The sequence below is a fragment of the Pleurodeles waltl genome, chromosome 2_1 (genome assembly GCF_031143425.1).
Source record: "Pleurodeles waltl isolate 20211129_DDA chromosome 2_1, aPleWal1.hap1.20221129, whole genome shotgun sequence".
In the NCBI taxonomy this organism is placed as follows: Eukaryota; Metazoa; Chordata; class Amphibia; order Caudata; family Salamandridae; genus Pleurodeles; species Pleurodeles waltl.
In genome coordinates, this window is record NC_090438.1 from 123,424,922 (window position 1) to 123,444,326 (window position 19,405).

Sequence of the window (19,405 nt, forward strand, 5' to 3'; positions counted from 1 at the left end):
GCTCATCTTGGATGATACCAGCCCAAACCAGTACTCCACCTCCACCTTGCTGGTGTCTGAGTCGGACTGGAGCTCTCTGCCCTTTACCAATCCAGCCACGGGCCCATCCATCTGGCCCATCAAGACTCACTCTCATTTCATCAGTCCATAAAACCTTAGAAAAATCAGTCTTGAGATATTTCTTGGCCCAGTCTTGACGTTTCAGCTTGTGTGTCTTGTTCAGTGGTGGTAGTCTTTCAGCCTTTCTTACCTTGGCCATGTCTCTGAGTATTGCACACCTTGTGCTTTTGGGCACTCCAGTGATGTTGCAGCTCTGAAATATGGCCAAACTGGTGGCAAGTGGCATCGTGGCAGCTGCACGCTTGACTTTTCTCAGTTCATGGGCAGTTATTTTGCGCCTTGGTTTTTCCACACGCTTCTTGCGACCCTGTTGACTATTTTGAATGAAACGCTTGATTGTTCGATGATCACGCTTCAGAAGCTTTGCAATTTTAAGAGTGCTGCATTCCTCTGCAAGATATCTCACTATTTTTGACTTTTCTGAGCCTGTCAAGTCCTTGTTTTGACCCATTTTGCCAAAGGAAAGGAAGTTGCCTAATAATTATGCACACCTGATATAGGGTGTTGATGTCATTAGACCACACCCCTTCTCATTACAGAGATGCACATCACCTAATATGCTTAATTGGTAGTAGGCTTTCGAGCCTATACAGCTTGGAGTAAGACAACATGCATAAAGAGGATGATGTGGTCAAAATACTCATTTGCCTAATAATTCTGCACTCCCTGTAGTTCTCTTATGTATGGTCTTTGATTGCATGTTCTTAATTGACATACTTGAGATTTCGTCAAACTAATTTTAGCATTTATCCAAAAGCATTGTGCACTTCTCCACTTTAGGAATAGCCATTATTCTTTCATCATGCAAGCTTGCTGTTTGGCTTCTGGTCCTTCTCCCGTCCAATAGCCCATACCTTTTCTTCAACTCCGATGTAATGTCATTGGGGATCAGGAATACATATTTTCTCTGCCGTCCCCTCTTATGCCACTCCCTCTTCTCAACACCCCCCCCCCCCCCCCCCCCCCCAAAACTCAGCTTCTCAAGAAGCTGTCACTAATTTCTATAGAACAGTTACTTTTCTCTGCTACAATTCTAAGTGAAATGTAATGAGTGTCTGTATGGATCTCATTACTATCTGTCCTCTCCTGTTTTGCATTGTCCAAGGTTTTAGGATAAGGAGCCACCATTTCCCACTTGTCCCTTGATAGCCCGAAAGGGTACAAGGCCTGGATACTTTTATTTGCATTTGAAATACTTGCTCTGCCAATTGAACCATTTAATTCCATAACTATCACACTGCTGTACTACTTCATAAAGTGTGCTTGTGCATACACTTTTTAATCTCCTACCAATTTGAGGCTGTTTTGTGTTCTGTGGACTGCATCTCCTCTCCAGATTTATCATATCCTGGTGAGTAGAATGGAATCTCTTGACTTTTACCTCTTACATTTGTTGTCCAGGTAGGCAAAAGCTCATCCCATTTCAAGAATTCTATTCCTACATCCACTTTTGTGTTTAGTTTTGTGATCATTTGCCATAGAAAAACCCTCAGTCTTTTTGAAGCCAGGGTTAGGGATCTAGCCAACATCCAGGCCAACAGGGGCAGTGTCCTCCTCAATCACAATTGGACCAGTGGCAGACCAATCTCTACCCCTACCCAGAGCCTACAGTGGTGATAGATGCATTGCTGCTTGTTAAGGGCACCTCGAGAGGTGGATAGCCCTCCTCCAGATCAATCTGTTGGAGTTGTGATACATTTGTTAGGTGTTAAAGGCATTCCTGCTGACCATCAAGGGGTTCTGGCTCTCATGGGCCCACCGGCACCACTATGTGCTACTGCAACAGGCAGGGTGGGATAGGGTCTTGAGTCTAGTACCTGAGGTCTTTGAGGGGCTGGAATTGGTGGGGCGTTGAGGAATTTCTTTGGTTGCTAACTACTTAGTGGATTTTTAAAGCTCCAAGGCAGTCTGATGTAGCTGCTGACAACTAGCGAATCAGAAATGACAGTTACAACTGAAGGTGCTTAAAGTTGCCATCCAGGCCTTGAGGAGTATCCTGGCTTAATCTTTTTGCCACAGATGAAGGTAAGCAATGTCAGCACTTTTGTTCACTGGAGTTCCTAGGAATGTGCTCAATCCCTCCTTAAGTTCTGAAGATCAGGAACCACTGGGCCAAATCATCCTAATGGCTCCGGAATGCAGATCAGGGACATGAATTTGGTTAAACACTCCTTATGTGTACCCCATTTTACCCATTGTACAGATGTCCTTTGAATCTCCTCTTAAAACAGTCTCGGATTGTGATAACTTCAGTGGGTTGTGAAAACTGCAGGGTATGTCTTTTCATCCTGGTCAAACTGGTTGGTATTAAGGGCTAGAGCTGATTTTCTGCCAAAAGGTCAGGTAATCCACCAGTCTTGCTGCATTCTTTGCTCCGCCTCACCCTCCGCGAAAGAGGTGACTCAATCTCTTGGACCTCATAAGAGTTTTAAGTTTCTACTTTGTACCAAAACATTTTGGGTTTTTCTGGGGCAAAAAAAGGGTAAGGCGGTGCAGAATACAACCATATTGTGGTGGATAGTCCTCTGTATTAAGGTGTGCTACACATTGGCCAAGAAGCAGCATCCAGAGGATCTGAGGTCTCATTGTTTTCTTTAGACTTTGTGGTAGTTCAGACGGTATCTCTGGCATATTCAGACCTTTGTCAGCCCTTTTTGTAAAAATCATTAATTTGGCCTAGGCCCGACCCTGGTCATTAAAGCTCATATTCCGAAGGAACTCCACTTAAGTCCTGGTTAAGCAGCAACCCCTTACCCCAACAACCCTTTTTGCTGATCGAGTAGGGTAACTGCTTTCTTGGCAATTCCTGACTGTCTCCTGTCTGTGAATGAATGTCGTTCTCCATCCGTGATTATACGTTGGTTCTTTTTTTCATATTATCTTATCCTTTTGGTTATTAGTATGTTACCTTCTTCCTAAGCTCCTGCCAGTGTATGGGTTATGTGTATTACCTTCACAAAAGTGAAACCACTCACCTACTTCACATACTTGCCTGTCTCCCACTTTTCAATAACTGTAGTGTGCTCCATCAATATTTTGCATCTTGACCTCTGGGCATCCATCTTCCTCAGTGCCCGGAAAAAGTGTACAATTACTGCCTGCTTCTACAACAAACTCTGACTTGTCGCTCTGTGTGCCTTATGTCTTTATATGTGACTCAGTTGGGCCGCACTAGAGCCACCTTTTAGAAACCTTTTTGTACAGTTTCTAGATTGTGAGGGCAGCTCTTTGCAGAATGCGGTTTTACTTTTTGTATTGCAGCTGTGACCTTTGTCTGGGTTACTGTACTTTGCTATCATTCCCACACCAAGGTCCTACACCCTCTGCTGTAAGACTCACTCACACGCTGCTGTAAGTCTGATTTCTTCTTCTTCCTTGCAGCTCGTTCACCTCTCCACCATCCTTTTAGAGCATATTTTGGCTGGATTCAAAGCCATATCGTATCCCCTCTGGATAGCACTTACAAACCAGTTCTTCCACCATCCTGCAGTTGCCTTTGTTTCTGCTCCACCTCGTACGCTTCCTTACCTTCCTTTGGGGGATGGTACAGTTTCACTTTTTGGGAGGGAGGACGTTTTATATTTTGTGCCAGGAAGACATGAGCCCTAAACCGAACACCTGTTAGGTGGCTGCTGAATGTCGTTGGGCTCCAAAACAGTACATTTTACGCGTTTTGTACAAGGGGAAATTTTGAGAAATGTCAACTCCATGGAGAACCAAACAGAATGAGCCGATTATCCTCAGCTGTAACACTATTTCGGGTGCTTTAGGGTTTTATTGTAGATAAACCAGTAGATGTATGCTAAACTTTGTTTTGGAGTGTTAATCTCACTTTTTGTTGAAACAAGAAAATTGGTAGCCTAAGATCTAACACACTCTGCTTTAAAGATCTACAGTCTATTTATGTTTAAGATTTGAATGCTCGAAGTTGCATTATATTTTACATGCAAGCTGTACTTTGCTTTAAGTACCCTTTCAGTTTACTCTAGGTTTAAATGTTGCTATGATGTGCATCTTGCTTTCTCTTATCCTTGCTTTTTTGTACTCCTTGGTCTGTAGGATTACTCTTACAATGCACGACTTTGTTTTTTTCTCTCTTCCCAATAGCCCGTTATTTGTAACATGGAAGATTGGCCGAGATAAACGATTGCGGGGATGCATAGGTACTTTTTCTGCCATGAACCTGCATTCCGGACTCAGGGAGTACACGCTTACCAGGTAAGAGGATTTGTTAATCTAATGATTCAGTCATGTTAGTGAAGTGCTCATCGCAAATGTCACCCCCTTTTCTCTTAAATCAGTCTCGTAACCTTGTATCACAGTATAATCGAATTTAAGGTCACTAACCCTACAACTGGAGACCTCGTACTGTTAGTCGTCAATCGAGATTCTTTTTAGTGTGGCAATACTGTGCACTGTAATATAGCTGCAGTGTTTCATCAAGTTTGTTTGCTCCAGGTCTGTTTTCTTTCTACAGCTTTCGTTGGTTTTGGATGCATACATTTGGTTTTCCATCACAAAATGTGTCTGATTGTAGCATATGTATGCACACCATATATATATATATATATATATATATATATATATATATATATATATATATATATTTTTTTTTAAAGGAGTATTACATTTGAGAGGCATCCCTTGACAGCTTTCTGGGCCGCTTATCTGCAAATGACTGAACCTTATAACTTGATTGCCTCTTAAGATCCTTCTCAGTATAGCTGTATAGTTCTTGACATAACTTGAAGAACTTCTTACATTTAAAGACTTTCTCCCTTTATGTGCTGTTTCATAGATTGCTGTGTACAGAAAGCACAACTTTGTATTTGACTGAGGTGAACCTATGTTGAAACTTTGGTACTTTAATCATGCTTTTTTATTTTACCTGGCAGACTTACCAGTTTCCTTTGGCATGAAGGTGTGATCTGTCTTTCCTCCCTCCTCCTGTAGTGTCGCTTCTAAGTACACTGAAGCGCACTAGAACTATGAATTAGTCCTTGTGGTATCCCCTTTATCTTCTCCTGTGTTACAAAAGTGCACTAATTAACAAAGCAAAAAATAAAAATAAATATACAAGTGCATACATTGTGAGGTACAGCCGACAAGGGCATTCATTTGATAGGAATCCTAGAAGGACTGTCTCTAAGGCTAACTGATAAAAATCTGACCCTAGCCTGGATGTGCATGTAAACATTTGAACCCGACTATCAGGCGTGATAAGTGTGAGCAACTGGATGATGACTGCAATAGCAAAAAAGTTCAAAGCAAGTTGACTATTGCATTATGTACGCGCTCTGCCTAGAAAAACATTTTAACTTGCCTACGGAATGCGAGTGCCGATGTTTGATTCCAGCATCAAGTTGAAAGAGGGTGTGCTAGAGAGAACTTGCCCGAGAGTCGGGACAGCTCAATGTATCATTGTCTGCTGCCAGAGAGGGATGCAGAAGATATGGAAGAAGGCAGATGTGATCCCACTACAGACAAATCATGGCCCAGTTTGTCATAGCATTTAATATAGTGATCCTTCAACTATTTGAAAACCGGTGGTGTTACTGTGGCAACTCTAATGTCCACATTTTGCTTCTCGGTGCCACTGTCTTTCCCAAGTCTCTTTATCACCAGTTTTCTCCAACACTCCTTTTTGGATCTTTACTTTAAAGTGAAAGACTTATATAGACTTGAAATCTGTTTGTAACTTTCTGCTCAAGAACTGTTGTGGTAGTGCCTGTTTTGTTAGGACTAACCTGAGATGGCATAAGCTTGTTAAATCATTTGTTCTTTAAAAAAAAAAAAATCTAAAAAGGCATAACGTCCACACATCACTTATCATTGGCTGGCTTCTTTGTCACTCATTTCCTTGCTTCTCATTGGTCAGTGCCGTCAGATTTCACTTTCTCTTAGCGTGATTGTCTTATGCATGGATCAAGTACTGCTTCCTTTCACCAACCATTGTCCTTCCACCAGTTACACTCCTTTGGAGGTGCTTTTAATTATTTTATTTGTAGCACAGTACAAGACTACATGTGTTTGCAGGCTGTCTCACACTCCTCCCACTTGTCATTCTTTGCTCATTCATCTCCTGCTGTCGTCCTTCCTCGTCGGACCTCTGGAAGAGGGCAGGAAGGGGCTGAAAGATAATTTTGCAGGCCTGTCCTGCCCTGTTCCAGGGGTCCCTAATGTTGCTTGACCACTCCCCCCGCCCCCCACCTCCTGCTGTCAGTTGTCATGCTACCCCCCCTCCAGCTCTCCATCGTCCTGCAGCATCTCTCTCTCTGTTGCTCATGTTGCTTGCTCCTGCCTCTTTCCAGGTTGGTCCACTCTTCACCTACCATAGAAGAAAGTGTTATGATGCAGCCAGTGCTGGTTGCGTCAGATTTAAATGCTCCTGTCGCATCCCATGTTGCTTGCCCCTCACGTCTCCCAAAACATTTAAAAAGCCAAAGTGATCTTTTAGTCTAGTTTTTGCTTTGCCAGTGCATGTTAAACTTCCTGTGCCTCCATTCCCATTGAAGCTTCTTGTTGCTCTCCCACTTGACCCTCCTGTCCAATCGCCTGCTACCCCTGCTGCTGCCACATGTGACATTCACTTGTTAAACCAGCTTCCCAACCCCTGAACATCATGTTTTTTTTTTTTTTTTTTAACTACTTTATTTTTTAAATTACTTTTTATGATGGCCTGGCAAATTTAACTTTCTTTTTATTACCTGCTCCAAGATCTAACTTGAAAAAAAATTGATTTGTCAGGACGCATAGACTCCATCACACCTGTTTGTGCTGTACAGGTGAGTGTTGCAAGTGTACGTTAGCCTCACTGAATTTGCTCCTTCTCTGTCCTGTATGTGTTCTGTAGTTGAGGGGCCTCTGGCGAGTTCTTGTGACTGTTCTAAAGGTGGGTGACCAATCCTCAGGGTTTGAGATTCTGTGTTATCTGGGAAAAGTTTCTACTGAGCTTTATAGGTGTATGCCTTGTGTGCCTTTTTGTGTTCTGAGGCTGTGCACTCCTTGTCATGTTCTGTGTACAGGGCTTTCGGCAATTAGTGCCTCCATGATGCTTTCTTCAGGTAGATATGTTTCCTGGGCCTGTATGTTTTGCAATACATGATACTGCTGATTCTCTCCTTTGGGATTCCCTTTTTTACTGAATGTCAACTTTTGTCACTCTCCCAGTGCTTCGTATTGTCAGGAGAAGACGGTGTTTGTCATGTTGTACAGCAGGATGGCGGCTCTGCCGCTTAGTAGAAGGCATGAAAGTTAAAAAGAATAAAAAAGCCCTATGCTGTGACCAGCCTTGGCCATTTTTGTGTAAATTTATTCTGTATTGGATGTCGTTACAATTTTGACAATCTACAGAGAGCCCATCCCAGTGCTTGGTACATAATTTGACAATTTCGTAGAATGGTCACTTTGCCCAGGAAATATGTTTAGTATAGGACTGCTGCTTCTGGCCTTGCTTCAGGTTTGTAAAAGACAGAAAAGCCCACCCGTTAAGTGTCTGAGCTCCAAATTGCCCTTCTGTGGCAAGTCTTTGAGCCCACTTGCTGGTGCATCAGGTTTCCTTTTATCCAGGTTGTTTTAATTTCTATTCCTGTTTAATCTAAGTTGTTTAAGGCTGTTACGTTTTGAAATGGTGCATCTTTTGCTTTAAATGTCAATTTGGTATTTTGTATAAATTAAACATCTGTATGCAGGTTATTTTGGGAAACAAATACCATATGAGTTCCCTAAAAACAAGCAGTGTAGGAGCAGGACAGGAACAAAAACAAACAAACAAGCATTTGCAATGCAACAGGTCTCGCGTTTGCTCATGTTAGAGCTGATCGCGTTAAACTCCTAACCCGACTTCATCTATCGGCAAAAGTGCTTTTATGTATGTAACCCGAAAAAGTGAAATTAACTGTGTAAAGCGCTCCACTTCTGCCAAGCGAAATGGCGCTAGGAAAATAGAGAAAAAGTAGTCCACGATCCGACAAAAAAAACAGCAAGCCTCACATGTTTTCTGTACTTTGTTGATGCACTCGAGGAGGGCTAGCCACCGGAAAAGGCATGACGTATGCATGCTCTCGACTAATGAAAGCAAGCAGATTTTACTAGGCAAGAACAAATAAAAAACACTGACGTGACGTCGACAGGGCTCCGAGCCCTTTTCGAATACCTAAAGCGCCTCGCTGCGATACGTATGCGCGAGCGCATTTAACACAGGCTCGACCCTAAAAACACAACCCGCCTCCAATTACATTCCACTGAGTAGAATCCCACACTGTAATAGCATAAAGAAAAGATCTGATAGAGACTTCTAGTTGCAGATTCCTTACCTTAGAATTTCCCCTAGGTGTCAGACTGGATCCGGAGATTTTTCTTCGAGCAATACCCCTGCGCATTCCTAGGTGGCGTTGGTGGACTCTGTGGGCATCGTAGTCGCCATGATGAAGTCAGGAATAGTACATAGAGGACGCCCTTGCGCAGTGACGTCGGTTCTTTTCTTTCCACGCCACACGCTGATCTGGAGAAGAGCTACCCTGGCTATATTTTGGCCGATTTCAACTGTTTTGATTTTTTATGTGACAATTTGTTGCATCTAGGATGTCCCGGAAGACCAGGTTAAAGCCGTGCGAGGACTTTCATCGTACGATGTCGGTGACGGATCCTCATCGGGTTTGTCTGTGGGGTCTCGAGCGCGACCACAACCGGAAATCGCGCTCAGAGTGCCGGCCCATGCCCCCCCGAAGGCTTTGAGGGAGGGGTTCCTAAAGTTCATGGCGACCCGGCACTCAACTACGCGTAGGTCCCGGTCTCGTTCGGTCACGGAGTCATCACCACGCGTCTTCTTCAAAATCCCCGGGTCAAGGTAAGAATAAGTCGAAGAAGTCACATTGCTGTCAGACTTCACCCCGTCGCTCGGCCGATGCGATGCAGGAGGAGGGGCCACGCGCAAGGCCACCATCCTCAGAGCCTGCGTCTGGTTCGTCTCCACACTTCCCCAAGTTTGCCGGAGCGACTCCCGTCCAGCTTAAAAAGTTTTATGAGGCCATGCGCCTCATCTTTAGGTGTCCGACCCCGATACGGCACCTTCGGTCCCAAGGGGTTTGGCTGAGGGGCCTTCGGGTTCCGTGCCGGCGGCTTCAGCTCCAGCCACCGAGGTCACCTCTGAATCCACGCCAGTCGCACCCTTGAGACCTTCACCGGCACAGGGTTGTTTGTTGATTCTCCTGTCGTCGGTAGTGCCACTATTGACGTCAACCAAATTCTTATTCCCGAGGACTTGGAGTTGGAGCGGCGTTGGTTGACACCGCCTACGACTTCGACGGGGCCTATTCTCCCCAGGTCATATTCAGACCCTTTTTCTTATGGGTGCGAATATGGGGAGGGATTGGAGGGGTCCCTGGACCCTTATGAATACCAAGCTGACCCTTCTATGGACTGGGCTCAGGAATTTGGGAGAAGCCAGTGGTCTGGATACTTCTCCTGACACTGGCATGCTGTCTCCTCCTACCGTGGCTACAGCGGAGGGAGCAACCTATAGTATGGTGATCAGTAGGGCAGCTGAGGTCCTTGGTCTTGAGCTTCCCACTATTGAGTTTCAGTCAAATCCCCTGACTTAGGTGCTTCAGCCTGGGGCTTCTACTTCAGAACCTTTTTTTGCCGTTTAATGAGGCCCTCACCAATGTCCTTTTGGGCACCTGGTCCAAACCCAACACAGGGGCTCCTGTGAATAGGACTATTGCATGCCGCCATCGGCCCACTCTGAACGACCCTAAATTCCTGTCCCAACACCCAAGCCTGAGAGTCTTGTTATTCAAGCTTCCTCTTCTTCAGGTGCATTCCCTTCCGCACTCCCCGATAGGGAATCCAAAAGGCTGGAAGCGTTTGGCAAGAAGTCTTGTGCGGCCGTCTGTGAACACCGCATGCCTTTTGGGCCGCTATACCCACTCTTTATGAGATACGGTTGCGCAGGTCCTGCTGCAAAATCCGGAGGAGGCCCGTGCTATCGTCTCCTGAGCTCTGAACAAGGGGAGAGATGCGGCAAAGTTCGCAATCGGTTGTGGGCTGGACACGACCGACTCTCTAGGCAGATCGGTTGCTAAGACGGTGGACTTACGACGACGAACCTGGTTGCATACGTCTGTTTTTTTTCTCGGGGGGGATGTGCAACAGTCACTGATGGACATGCCCTTTGGCTCACGTCTCTTCGGAAACAAAGCAGACTCTGCCTTGGAGAGATTCAAGGATTCTCGGGCTACCGCTCGGTGCCTCGTCTTTCCTCTGCCCCTCGCCCACCACAGTCTGATTTTCGCCCCTTTCTTGGCCACAGAAAGGGGCTCCCTGTCGCATCCTCTACCCAGCCACCGTGCCGTCCATGTTCAGCCTCTGCGTGGCCAGGGACGCGGAACCCCATGTGGCGGTGGGACAGGGAACCAGAGGTCTGCCCAGTCCATCTCTGCCCACGCTGCAGACTCCAAACCCTCCTAGTCAGTCCCCTCACTCCCATCCAGTTGGTGGCAGGATTTGCCATCACCTGCCCCACTTGGAAACCATCACCACGGACAGGTGGGTTTTGCAGATAGTTCCAAAGGGCTACTCCCTCCCTTTTGAATCTGCTCCACCAACCATGCCACCATCCTTCAGTCACCTTCCAGAGGATCATTTGGGGCTTCTCCGCCATAAAGTCGCAGCTCTCTTGGTCAAGGGAGCTATAGAAAAGGTCCCTGTGCCAGAAGTAGGTTGTGGTTGTTATTCCCACAACTTTTTTGATACCAAAAAAGGACAAGGGCTTACGTCCTATCCTAGACCTTCGGGACCTAAACTACTTCCTCAAGAAGGAGAAATTCAAAATGCTCACCCTGGCTCAGGTTCTGTCTGCCTTGGACCCAGGAGACTGGATGGTAGCGTTGGATTTGCAGGACGCTTATTTCCACATCTTGCCTGATCAGACGTTACCTACAATTTGTGGTAGGTCACGAGCACTTTCAGTTTACTGTGCTCCCCTTCGGTCTTACCAGCGCCCCTTGGGTGTTCACGAAAGTGATGGTGGTAGTTGCAGCTCACCTGAGCAGGTTAGGGGTCAGTCTTCCCCTACCTCGACCACTGGCTGTTGAAGGCGGACTCTCCTCAGAAAGTTGTCTCCCACCTTCAGACCACAGCGAACCTCCTGCACATGCTGGGGTTCACTATAAACGTGCCTAAGTCACACCGGACTCCCTCTCAGACGCTCCCTTTCATCAGAGCGGTTCTGGACACAATGCAGTTTTCGGGCTTATCCTCCCGAAAAGCGAGTCCGAGATATTCGGGCTGTGAGGGTATGGTACCCAGAGCTATTGAGCATGTATGTAGATCCTCCACTCAAACTGCCTCTTCGGGCGGATCTTCTGTCGCAGCAACAGGGGACTGTTCTTCACCCGAACCTGTCCAACCTCCTCCTTCATGCTTGGAGATTGAGCAGCGACAGTTGATGGATTTTTCCCTTCCACCCGAAGTCTGCAATGTAATCTTGGCAGCCAGGCGTCCAACCAAAACTGTATACGCCTATGGGAATAAATCTGTGGCACGGTGTACCAACAAATTTGTTGATCCCCTTTCTGCCAGTTCTCCGAGGTTCTTCTGATCATTCTTTCTTTGGCCCAGCAGGGCTAGGCTTTGGGCACCCTTAAAGGGTATTCACCTGCCATTTTGGCCTTTCTTAGGCTACCTGATCAGCCTTCACTCTTTAAATCTCCTATTGTGAGTAGATTCCTAAAAGGACTCACCCATTTATTTCCTCCCACTCCATTTATCATGACTCAGTGGGACCTCAATCTTGTCCTTACTTATTTGATGTGTACTCCCTTTGAGCCAATGCAGAATTGTCCCTTACAGCTCCTCACCTTCAAAACTGTCTTTCTTGTTGCTATCACCTCTGCTCGCAGGGCGAGTGAGCTTCAGGTCCTTTCCTCAAAACCTCCATACTTGTCTGTACACCCTGACAAAGTAGTGTTGCACACTAAGGCTTTCTTCCTTCCTCAGGTGGTTACACCCTTTCATGTAGGACAGTCCATTACACTGCCTACTTTCTACACACCCCTACATCCTTCCCATGAGGAGGAAAGACTCCACCATCTGGACTCAAAAACAGCGTTGGCGTTCTACCTCAGTCATACTAAAGATTTGCGGGTGGATGATCAACTCTTTTTTGGGTATTTGTGTGCGAAAAAAGGGAAGACTGTGCAAAAGCGTACCGTCTCTCGATGGGTGCTTCTTTGCATCAAAATGTGTTACGCTTTGGCCAAGAAGCAACCTCCTAAGGGCTTGCATGCTCATTCCACCAGAGCACCTGCTGCTTCCACTGCGTCGTTAGCACGTGGAGTTCCTGTCCTGGATATCTGCCAGGCAGCTACGTGGGTGTCCCTGCACACGCTTGCTAAGCACTACTGTCTGGACAGTCCGGTCTATCGGGACGGCTACTTTGGTTGTTCTGTCCTGCAGGACGTCCTAGTATGATATTGGTTTGCAGCCCACCCCCGAGGATGGCATTGCTTGGCTATCTATTCTAAGGTAAGGAATCTGCAACTAGAAGTCTCTATCAGATGTACAAGTTACTTACCTTCGGTAACGACATATCTGCTAGAGACCTCTTCTATTTGCAGATTCCTTACCGCCCACCCATCATTCTCGCTTGCAAACTGATTTCTAGGGACAGGGATTCCCCCTCTCAGGTCCTTAGCTCTGGGGCACCAATCTCAGTGTTCTTAGCAGCTCTGCGCTTTGGCATGGAAAGTCGTTAAAAATAACTAACGTCACTGTGCGAGGGCGGCGTCTATGTACTACTCCTGACGTCGTCACGGCGACTGACGCCAATGACATCCGCGGAGTCTACCAACGCGCAAAGGTATTGCTCGCAGAGAAATATCCAGATCCAATCAGACGCCTGGGGGAAATTCTAAGGTAAGGAATCTGCAACTAGAATAGGTCTCTACCAGAAATGTCATTACCAAAGGTAAGGAGCTTGTACGTAAAGGATATATATACTACCTTTTAATTGTAAATATTATGTACCAAACAACTTCTCCTATGGCCAAAATAATTTTTACTTTTATTCATGATTGTAATTCCTAAAAATAAAACAGAATTAAAAAAAAAATAAGGATAAAAATAAAGATGAGGAAGGTCTAAAAAAAAAAAAAAAATACATGGGGAGTGAGAGGGGAAACTAAACTGCCCTCTCTCTCTCGGCCCTTCAGACATAGCACGCAGAGACCCTATAAGTGAAAACCACAGCTTTAACATAGTGTTATCTCGAGCAGAATGTACTGCGCTGTCATCTTGCAGATACCATTTATATGTCGACTAGATGCCAAAATCTTAATTGCGGGCCAGATGACCAACCAAACCATTCTACAAGTGAACCAAGTCATCCTTATTCACCACTGTGACGCAATTGTAGCCATTCAATTATTGCTTATTTCCTTCTTAGACCGCTTCTATCGAGGAAAACAAGAAATGCAGGAACAACTGCACTACCCCCCATCAGTTAATGCAATTACCTTGATTTGGATGTTTGTTAAAAAAATTTTTTTCCTCTCATGCGCCCTCGAACCTTTGCTATCCAACAGGAAAATTCTTCTTAGCGGATGCCACTCCATCTATGTAAACTCTTCGGAAGACCCCAACCCCAATTAAACCCCAACATATATTCTTCCCAGATGAACAAAGGGATGCCGGGCAAGAAATAGATCACCACTCAAGAGAATATTGGTGTTATAGAGCTACAAAACGGCGGCCATATTTGGCTGATCAGAACTATGTATGAACTACAGGCCTTCTGTTAGGAACCAACATGTGACCTGAAATCCAGACTAAACAAAATCTACATGGCCACATTATTCACCGAGGTCAATATGGATTTTTTGTGGCAATAGTTCTACCTTCCTATTTAAATAATGTCCCACCTAGAGAATAACCCAAAATAAGCAGCAGCCATGTTGAACTCAGGACCAAATGGAATTTTTTAGAAGCTTTATTCTTTCAAACTCATGGCCTATATTTTATCAAAATAAATGTTAACAAGGCCCAAAGAGTGCAAATAATACCTGCACACAACTCTCTACCAGTGTAGGTGTTTTACTCATGCCTAGCGGCCATACAAGACTGGGAACTAAATAAAAATATTTGTTAACTTTGTTCTTTCCAACACCTGGCCTAGATTTTTTTTTCACCTATATTTATTAATGTAAGTATATTCACATAACCACAAGGGGCCAATGTAACATACATTCAGCTCTCTTCCCAAGTATACTGAAGAATGCCGGGTGAGAATTAGACCACGCTCTTTCGGGAAAGTATTGATGTTTACAGATCAAAGAACCAATGGAAGAAACAGGCAGCCAAAAATAGCCGCTCCAAATTATAAACCAGGTAATACTTCCAAAGAGTAAACCTGATATTGTCACCAAGGATGTAGCCTAAAGCCCAAGATAAACCAAACACAAAAAGAAAATCCATGGCCATTAACTTCACAAAGGCCAATAGAAAATCGCCTCACATGACCTTGCATCACTTCGTTCTAGAATGCATTTTCCCAAGGAATTCTATCATTCAATCCTTTAACAGAATCCAGATACAAAATCCAATATACCTCTTTTTCTTTGGTAGATGTCTTCTCTCAATTCTGGAAATGTAGTCACTTTTTCCAAAATGATCGACTTAAGATCACTTTCCTTATGCCTCCACTCCAAGCACTGTAGAACTAACGGGGCTTGAAGTCTTTGGTTCCTAATAGCTGATTTATGTTCACTGAATCTAGTTTTGAATTGTCTTCCTGTTTCTCCTACATACCCTAAATTACAAGGGTAAATAATACAATATAGTACACTGCTACTCAGGCAATTTCCTTCAGCTGGATCGTTTTTTTGTTAAATATAAAACGATTAGATACAATTGTTTGCATGCACGCATGGCGTTGTCCACATCGATAGCTCCCTAAAGAGTGATTAGACCCAACAATGGATTTCTGTATAAATCTATTTTTTCAATATTCTAGCTGTACCCAGTTCACTTGTAAGTTAGAATTTCTTTTAAACACAAACACTTGGACAGGCTGAATAGGATCCTCCCCACTGCTATTTAAGGTGTTCCATTGTGTTTATAATGCCTCTTAAATTTTGTTGTTAATATTGGCATGCCTAAAAATGCATTCTAGTCTTTGTTGATCAGCCTTCTGCTGATCCTCAAGCATACTTTCCGGATTGAAATATTTTGCCCTTTTGTATGCATCACAAATAAGTCTTCTGGGGTACCATCTTTGAAGAAATTTCTCTTTATTTGCGTTCCTTTCATTCCATCGTATTACTGCAGTTTCTCTGAGTTCTAAGAAAATCTAAGAAATTAATTGACTCAATGGAATACCTTGGCACTGACATTTCGGATGGTAACTTTGAAAATGAAGAAGAGTGTTACGTGCTGTCAGTTTGTTATATAGAGATACTTGAAGATGTCTTCATTAATTAAAATTTCCTGGAACTCAACTGTTTGATTGCTAATTTTGGGAGTGAACTTAAGATTGTCATCACATACATTGGGCCACTCAAATTCATAAAGATTCTCCATCTCTCCTTCCCAGACAAAGAATATAGATCATCAATGTACCAAGCCCACTGATTTTTTTTTCAAAGAAAGGCGCAATTTCATTATATATGCACCTCTTTCCAAAGTGGCCCATATAGATATTTGCCACACTCTGGCACAGGCTTGCTCCCATGCTCACCCCTTAGACTTGTTTGTAAATAACATTGTCAAACTCAAAAAAAAAAAAAAAATAATAATAATTCTTGTAATACTATTCTCAGGCACTTGAGAATAGATCTCACAGGGGTTTCGAGAGATTCTTCCAACATCAGCCTCTTAACAGATTCATAGGCTCCTTCCTGAGGTATATTTGTATACAGAGCCTAGATGTCCATCGTCACCAAGAACTCTCTATCGGAGTTGAATTCTAAACCCTCCCATTTTGAAATCATATGACAGGTATCTTTAATATAGGATGTAAACCTATTTACAGAGGGTTTGAGGAAATAATTAATATACTCTGGTAGAGGCACTGTGGCCGACCCTATAGTGGATACTATAGGCCTGAACAAGGGATCCAATGTTTCTTTGTGTTTTAGATGCTCCATATAACACTGGGAATTTCGGATTTTTTACGTGGAGATATTCAGACTCTGGTTTGGATATACTGCCATCCTGTAAGCCCAGTTCACAAATGGCTTGAATCCTTGAACAGATCTGCCTCCTAGGATTACTCCTAATGTTTTGCTAATGTTCCTCAATTGAGAACATCGTTCTTGTCTTCTGTTTGTACATATCCGTGTTGAGTAGAACAATGCCACCACCTTTATCACAGGGCTTAATTGTAATAGATCCATTCTGTTGCAAGTCCCTCTGTGCTGACCTTTGTTGATTGGGAATCTGGGCTGGTACAAATTTCAGTGCTTAATTATACTCACTTCTGGGCCTACCACATCTACGCTAGGAGTAAAAGTTGAGGGAGGTTTCAAACATATGTTGTTTTTAATTCTAGATTCTCTACTAAAAAAATCTTTTAAGCCTGATCCTCCTTAAGGAAAAAAAAGGCATGTAGATCTTTAATAAACTATAATTTATTCACTCTGACTAGAAACAAACACAAGACCCTTCCCAAGGAGGTGTACAGCAGCTTGTTCCAACTGAAAGTTAGAAAGATTGAAAATAAGAAGTACTTGGGAAGTATCTATGATCTCCAGTGCTGATGTCTCCATGTTTGTAAATACTGATGGGTCTGGTCTAAGTGCTATTGGAACCTCACTCTCCTTCTGTTGCTGTACCAGGGGACTGTTCCTCCCTCCCCGATTTAAAAAAATAAAATAATAATTCTTGTAATATGGGACTTGTGGTTGATCATTGAAAAAATCATGTCTGCTGGATCCTCTATCCCCATCTGATTCTAAGGCCTCAGGAAACAGAGGGTCACTTTTTCAATGTGAATTAGAGTTAGTATTAAACCCTGTGGGAGGGGCTAGGGGGTCTTCCATATAGAAGTGTCCCCGAAGATAAGGATATACTCTTTCTTGCGGTGAAAAAAAAGTCTCCAATCTTTTTTGCGTTAGTCTGTTTCTCTTAATCAAATAGTCATGGTAAGCATCCATTTACCCATTGACCTCTTCAAGCTTCCTTCTTGCTTCAGCTAATGAATTTCCTTGTTTAATTTTGTCTTCTAACTTGGCAGTCTTTTTTCCAGGATACTAATCATTTCCTTAGCTGTTTCTATAATTAAAATCATCCAGTCCCTGGAACAGCGATTTGCTGTAAGGGACCATTTTAGCAAAAACTTTCAAAGTTCGACTAATAAACCAGGAATATTCCTTACTCTAAGTCCCATGGAGATAACACCTGCTTTCAAATATTCTAGAATAAAGTCCGCATGAGTCTCCATTCTTTTAACTCTTTTCTTGAGGTTCAAAAGTTTAAGACCATCTTTATCTTGTTCCCTCTATTATATTCCTATTACCGTCTCCTAGGTCTTTGCCTACAAGGTCCAGGAATTGGTCCTTCGAGAACCCAAATGTCTTTAAGGATTCCATCTTCAAAAGGGACCTCTCAGCACTAAGGAAATTAAAAACATAAAGTACTGAAAAGGAAGAGGGAGAAGAGAGAAGAAAGTGAAGGAAGAACGACTTCTTCTCTATCATGTGCTAAGGGCATAAAGTATCCCCTGGAAATTTTAGAGGTCCTACTTAACTCACACCCGCTCACACATAATGACCACGACCAAAGAATTGGAGATACAAGAACCCAAACTCTAAGCAGCAGAGGCTGTGAGAACAAATAAATACCATAAGTGTTCCCTGCATACAAGCAATTTAGGAGCGGGACAGGGACTATAACAAAAAAAACACAACCCACCTCCAATTAGGTTCCACGGAGTAGAATCCCCACACTATAATAGCATGAAGGAAAGGTCAAGGATAAATACTACCTTTCAATTGTAAGTACCAAGCAACATCTTCTATAGCCAAAATCATTTTTTATTCACTTAGTCATAAGTATAATTCCTAACATCAAACATAATATAATACTCATTAAAAATGGAGTCCCTAGTTGGCAGTCTGTTTGCACCCTGTCTAAGTAGGGACCCTCACTCTAGTCAGGATAAGAGAAATACCTGCTCAGATAACCCCTGCTCACCCCCTTGGTAGCTTGGCACGAGCAGTCAGGCTTATCTCAGAAGCAATGTGTAAAGCATTTGCACATAACACACAGTAATAAGTGAAAGCACTACAAAAGGACACTACACCAGTTTTAGAAAAATAGCCAATATTTATCTATATAAAACAAGACCAAATACGATAAGAATACAACATAAGTAAAAAATATGAATTTTGCAAGATTTACTCAAAACTACAGTTCCTTGAAGTTGATAGCTCCACCTGGGGCTATCACAGCGTCGTGATCAACAAAACCAACAGTTCAGGCCGGCGGGCCAGCTACGTTGTAGGGAAGACCTGCAAACAGTACCTTGGATTTGCAGGGCGTCATGATCCTCTCAGTGAGCGACGTCTGTTCCGGAGGCGGTGCAGGAGTCGTCGGGCCCTTGAAGTCACGCACCTCGGGGACCGAACTCCGGGCTGCTGAAATCAGGTGCACTGGCGTGGATGGCTTCGGGGCTGCGGTGTGAAGCGGGACGATAAGACATTTGGTGTCCACGGGTCACGGTGCAGGCAGTGGCTCGGTGGCAGCATCCAGCGGCGTTGGTGAGACCAGGGCTGTGGTGTGAAGTGGGGCGGTGTCCACTGGTCACGGTGCAGGCAGTGGCGTCATTGCGGAAGCGCTGTCGTCAGTAGGCCCAAGCCAGCGGTGCGGGATGGGATGGTGCTTTGTTACCCTCACGAGCGGTGTCTACAGGCCACGGTGCAGGCAAGGATGCCTGGTGACGACACTGGAGCCGATGGTGCTGGCGTTGGTAGACCAGGGCTGCAGCACAGGACGGGACAGTGCTTCGTGCTCCTCGCAAGCTGTGTCCACAGGCCACAGTGCAGGCAGCAGCGCCGGTGTCAGAAGGAGCGACGACGTCGGGAATGCCCAGGCAGTGGTGTGAGCAGGTGACACAGGAGTGCGGGGCCCACAAGTCGCAGTGCAAGCAGCAGCTCAGTGAAGTCGTCCGATGTCGGTGAGACCAGAGTCATGGTGCGAAGCGGGGCAATGTGACTCCGCGTGGTGTCGGCAGGTCACGGTGCAGGCCAGCGGCGGCGTTGGGGGCGTCACAGTGGTTTCTCCTCTT

At 44.4% G+C, this 19,405-nt stretch overlaps 1 protein-coding gene across 1 annotated transcript in view; it reads left to right on the forward strand.

Annotated features, from left to right (window-relative positions):
• Positions 1-19,405, forward strand: part of AMMECR1 (AMMECR nuclear protein 1) — a 406,744-nt gene that overhangs the window by 113,822 nt on the left and 273,517 nt on the right. The window contains exon 2 of the mRNA XM_069211426.1: positions 4,228-4,338. Within this exon, the coding sequence (XP_069067527.1) occupies positions 4,228-4,338 (111 nt within the window). The remainder of the gene's footprint in view (positions 1-4,227; positions 4,339-19,405) is intronic.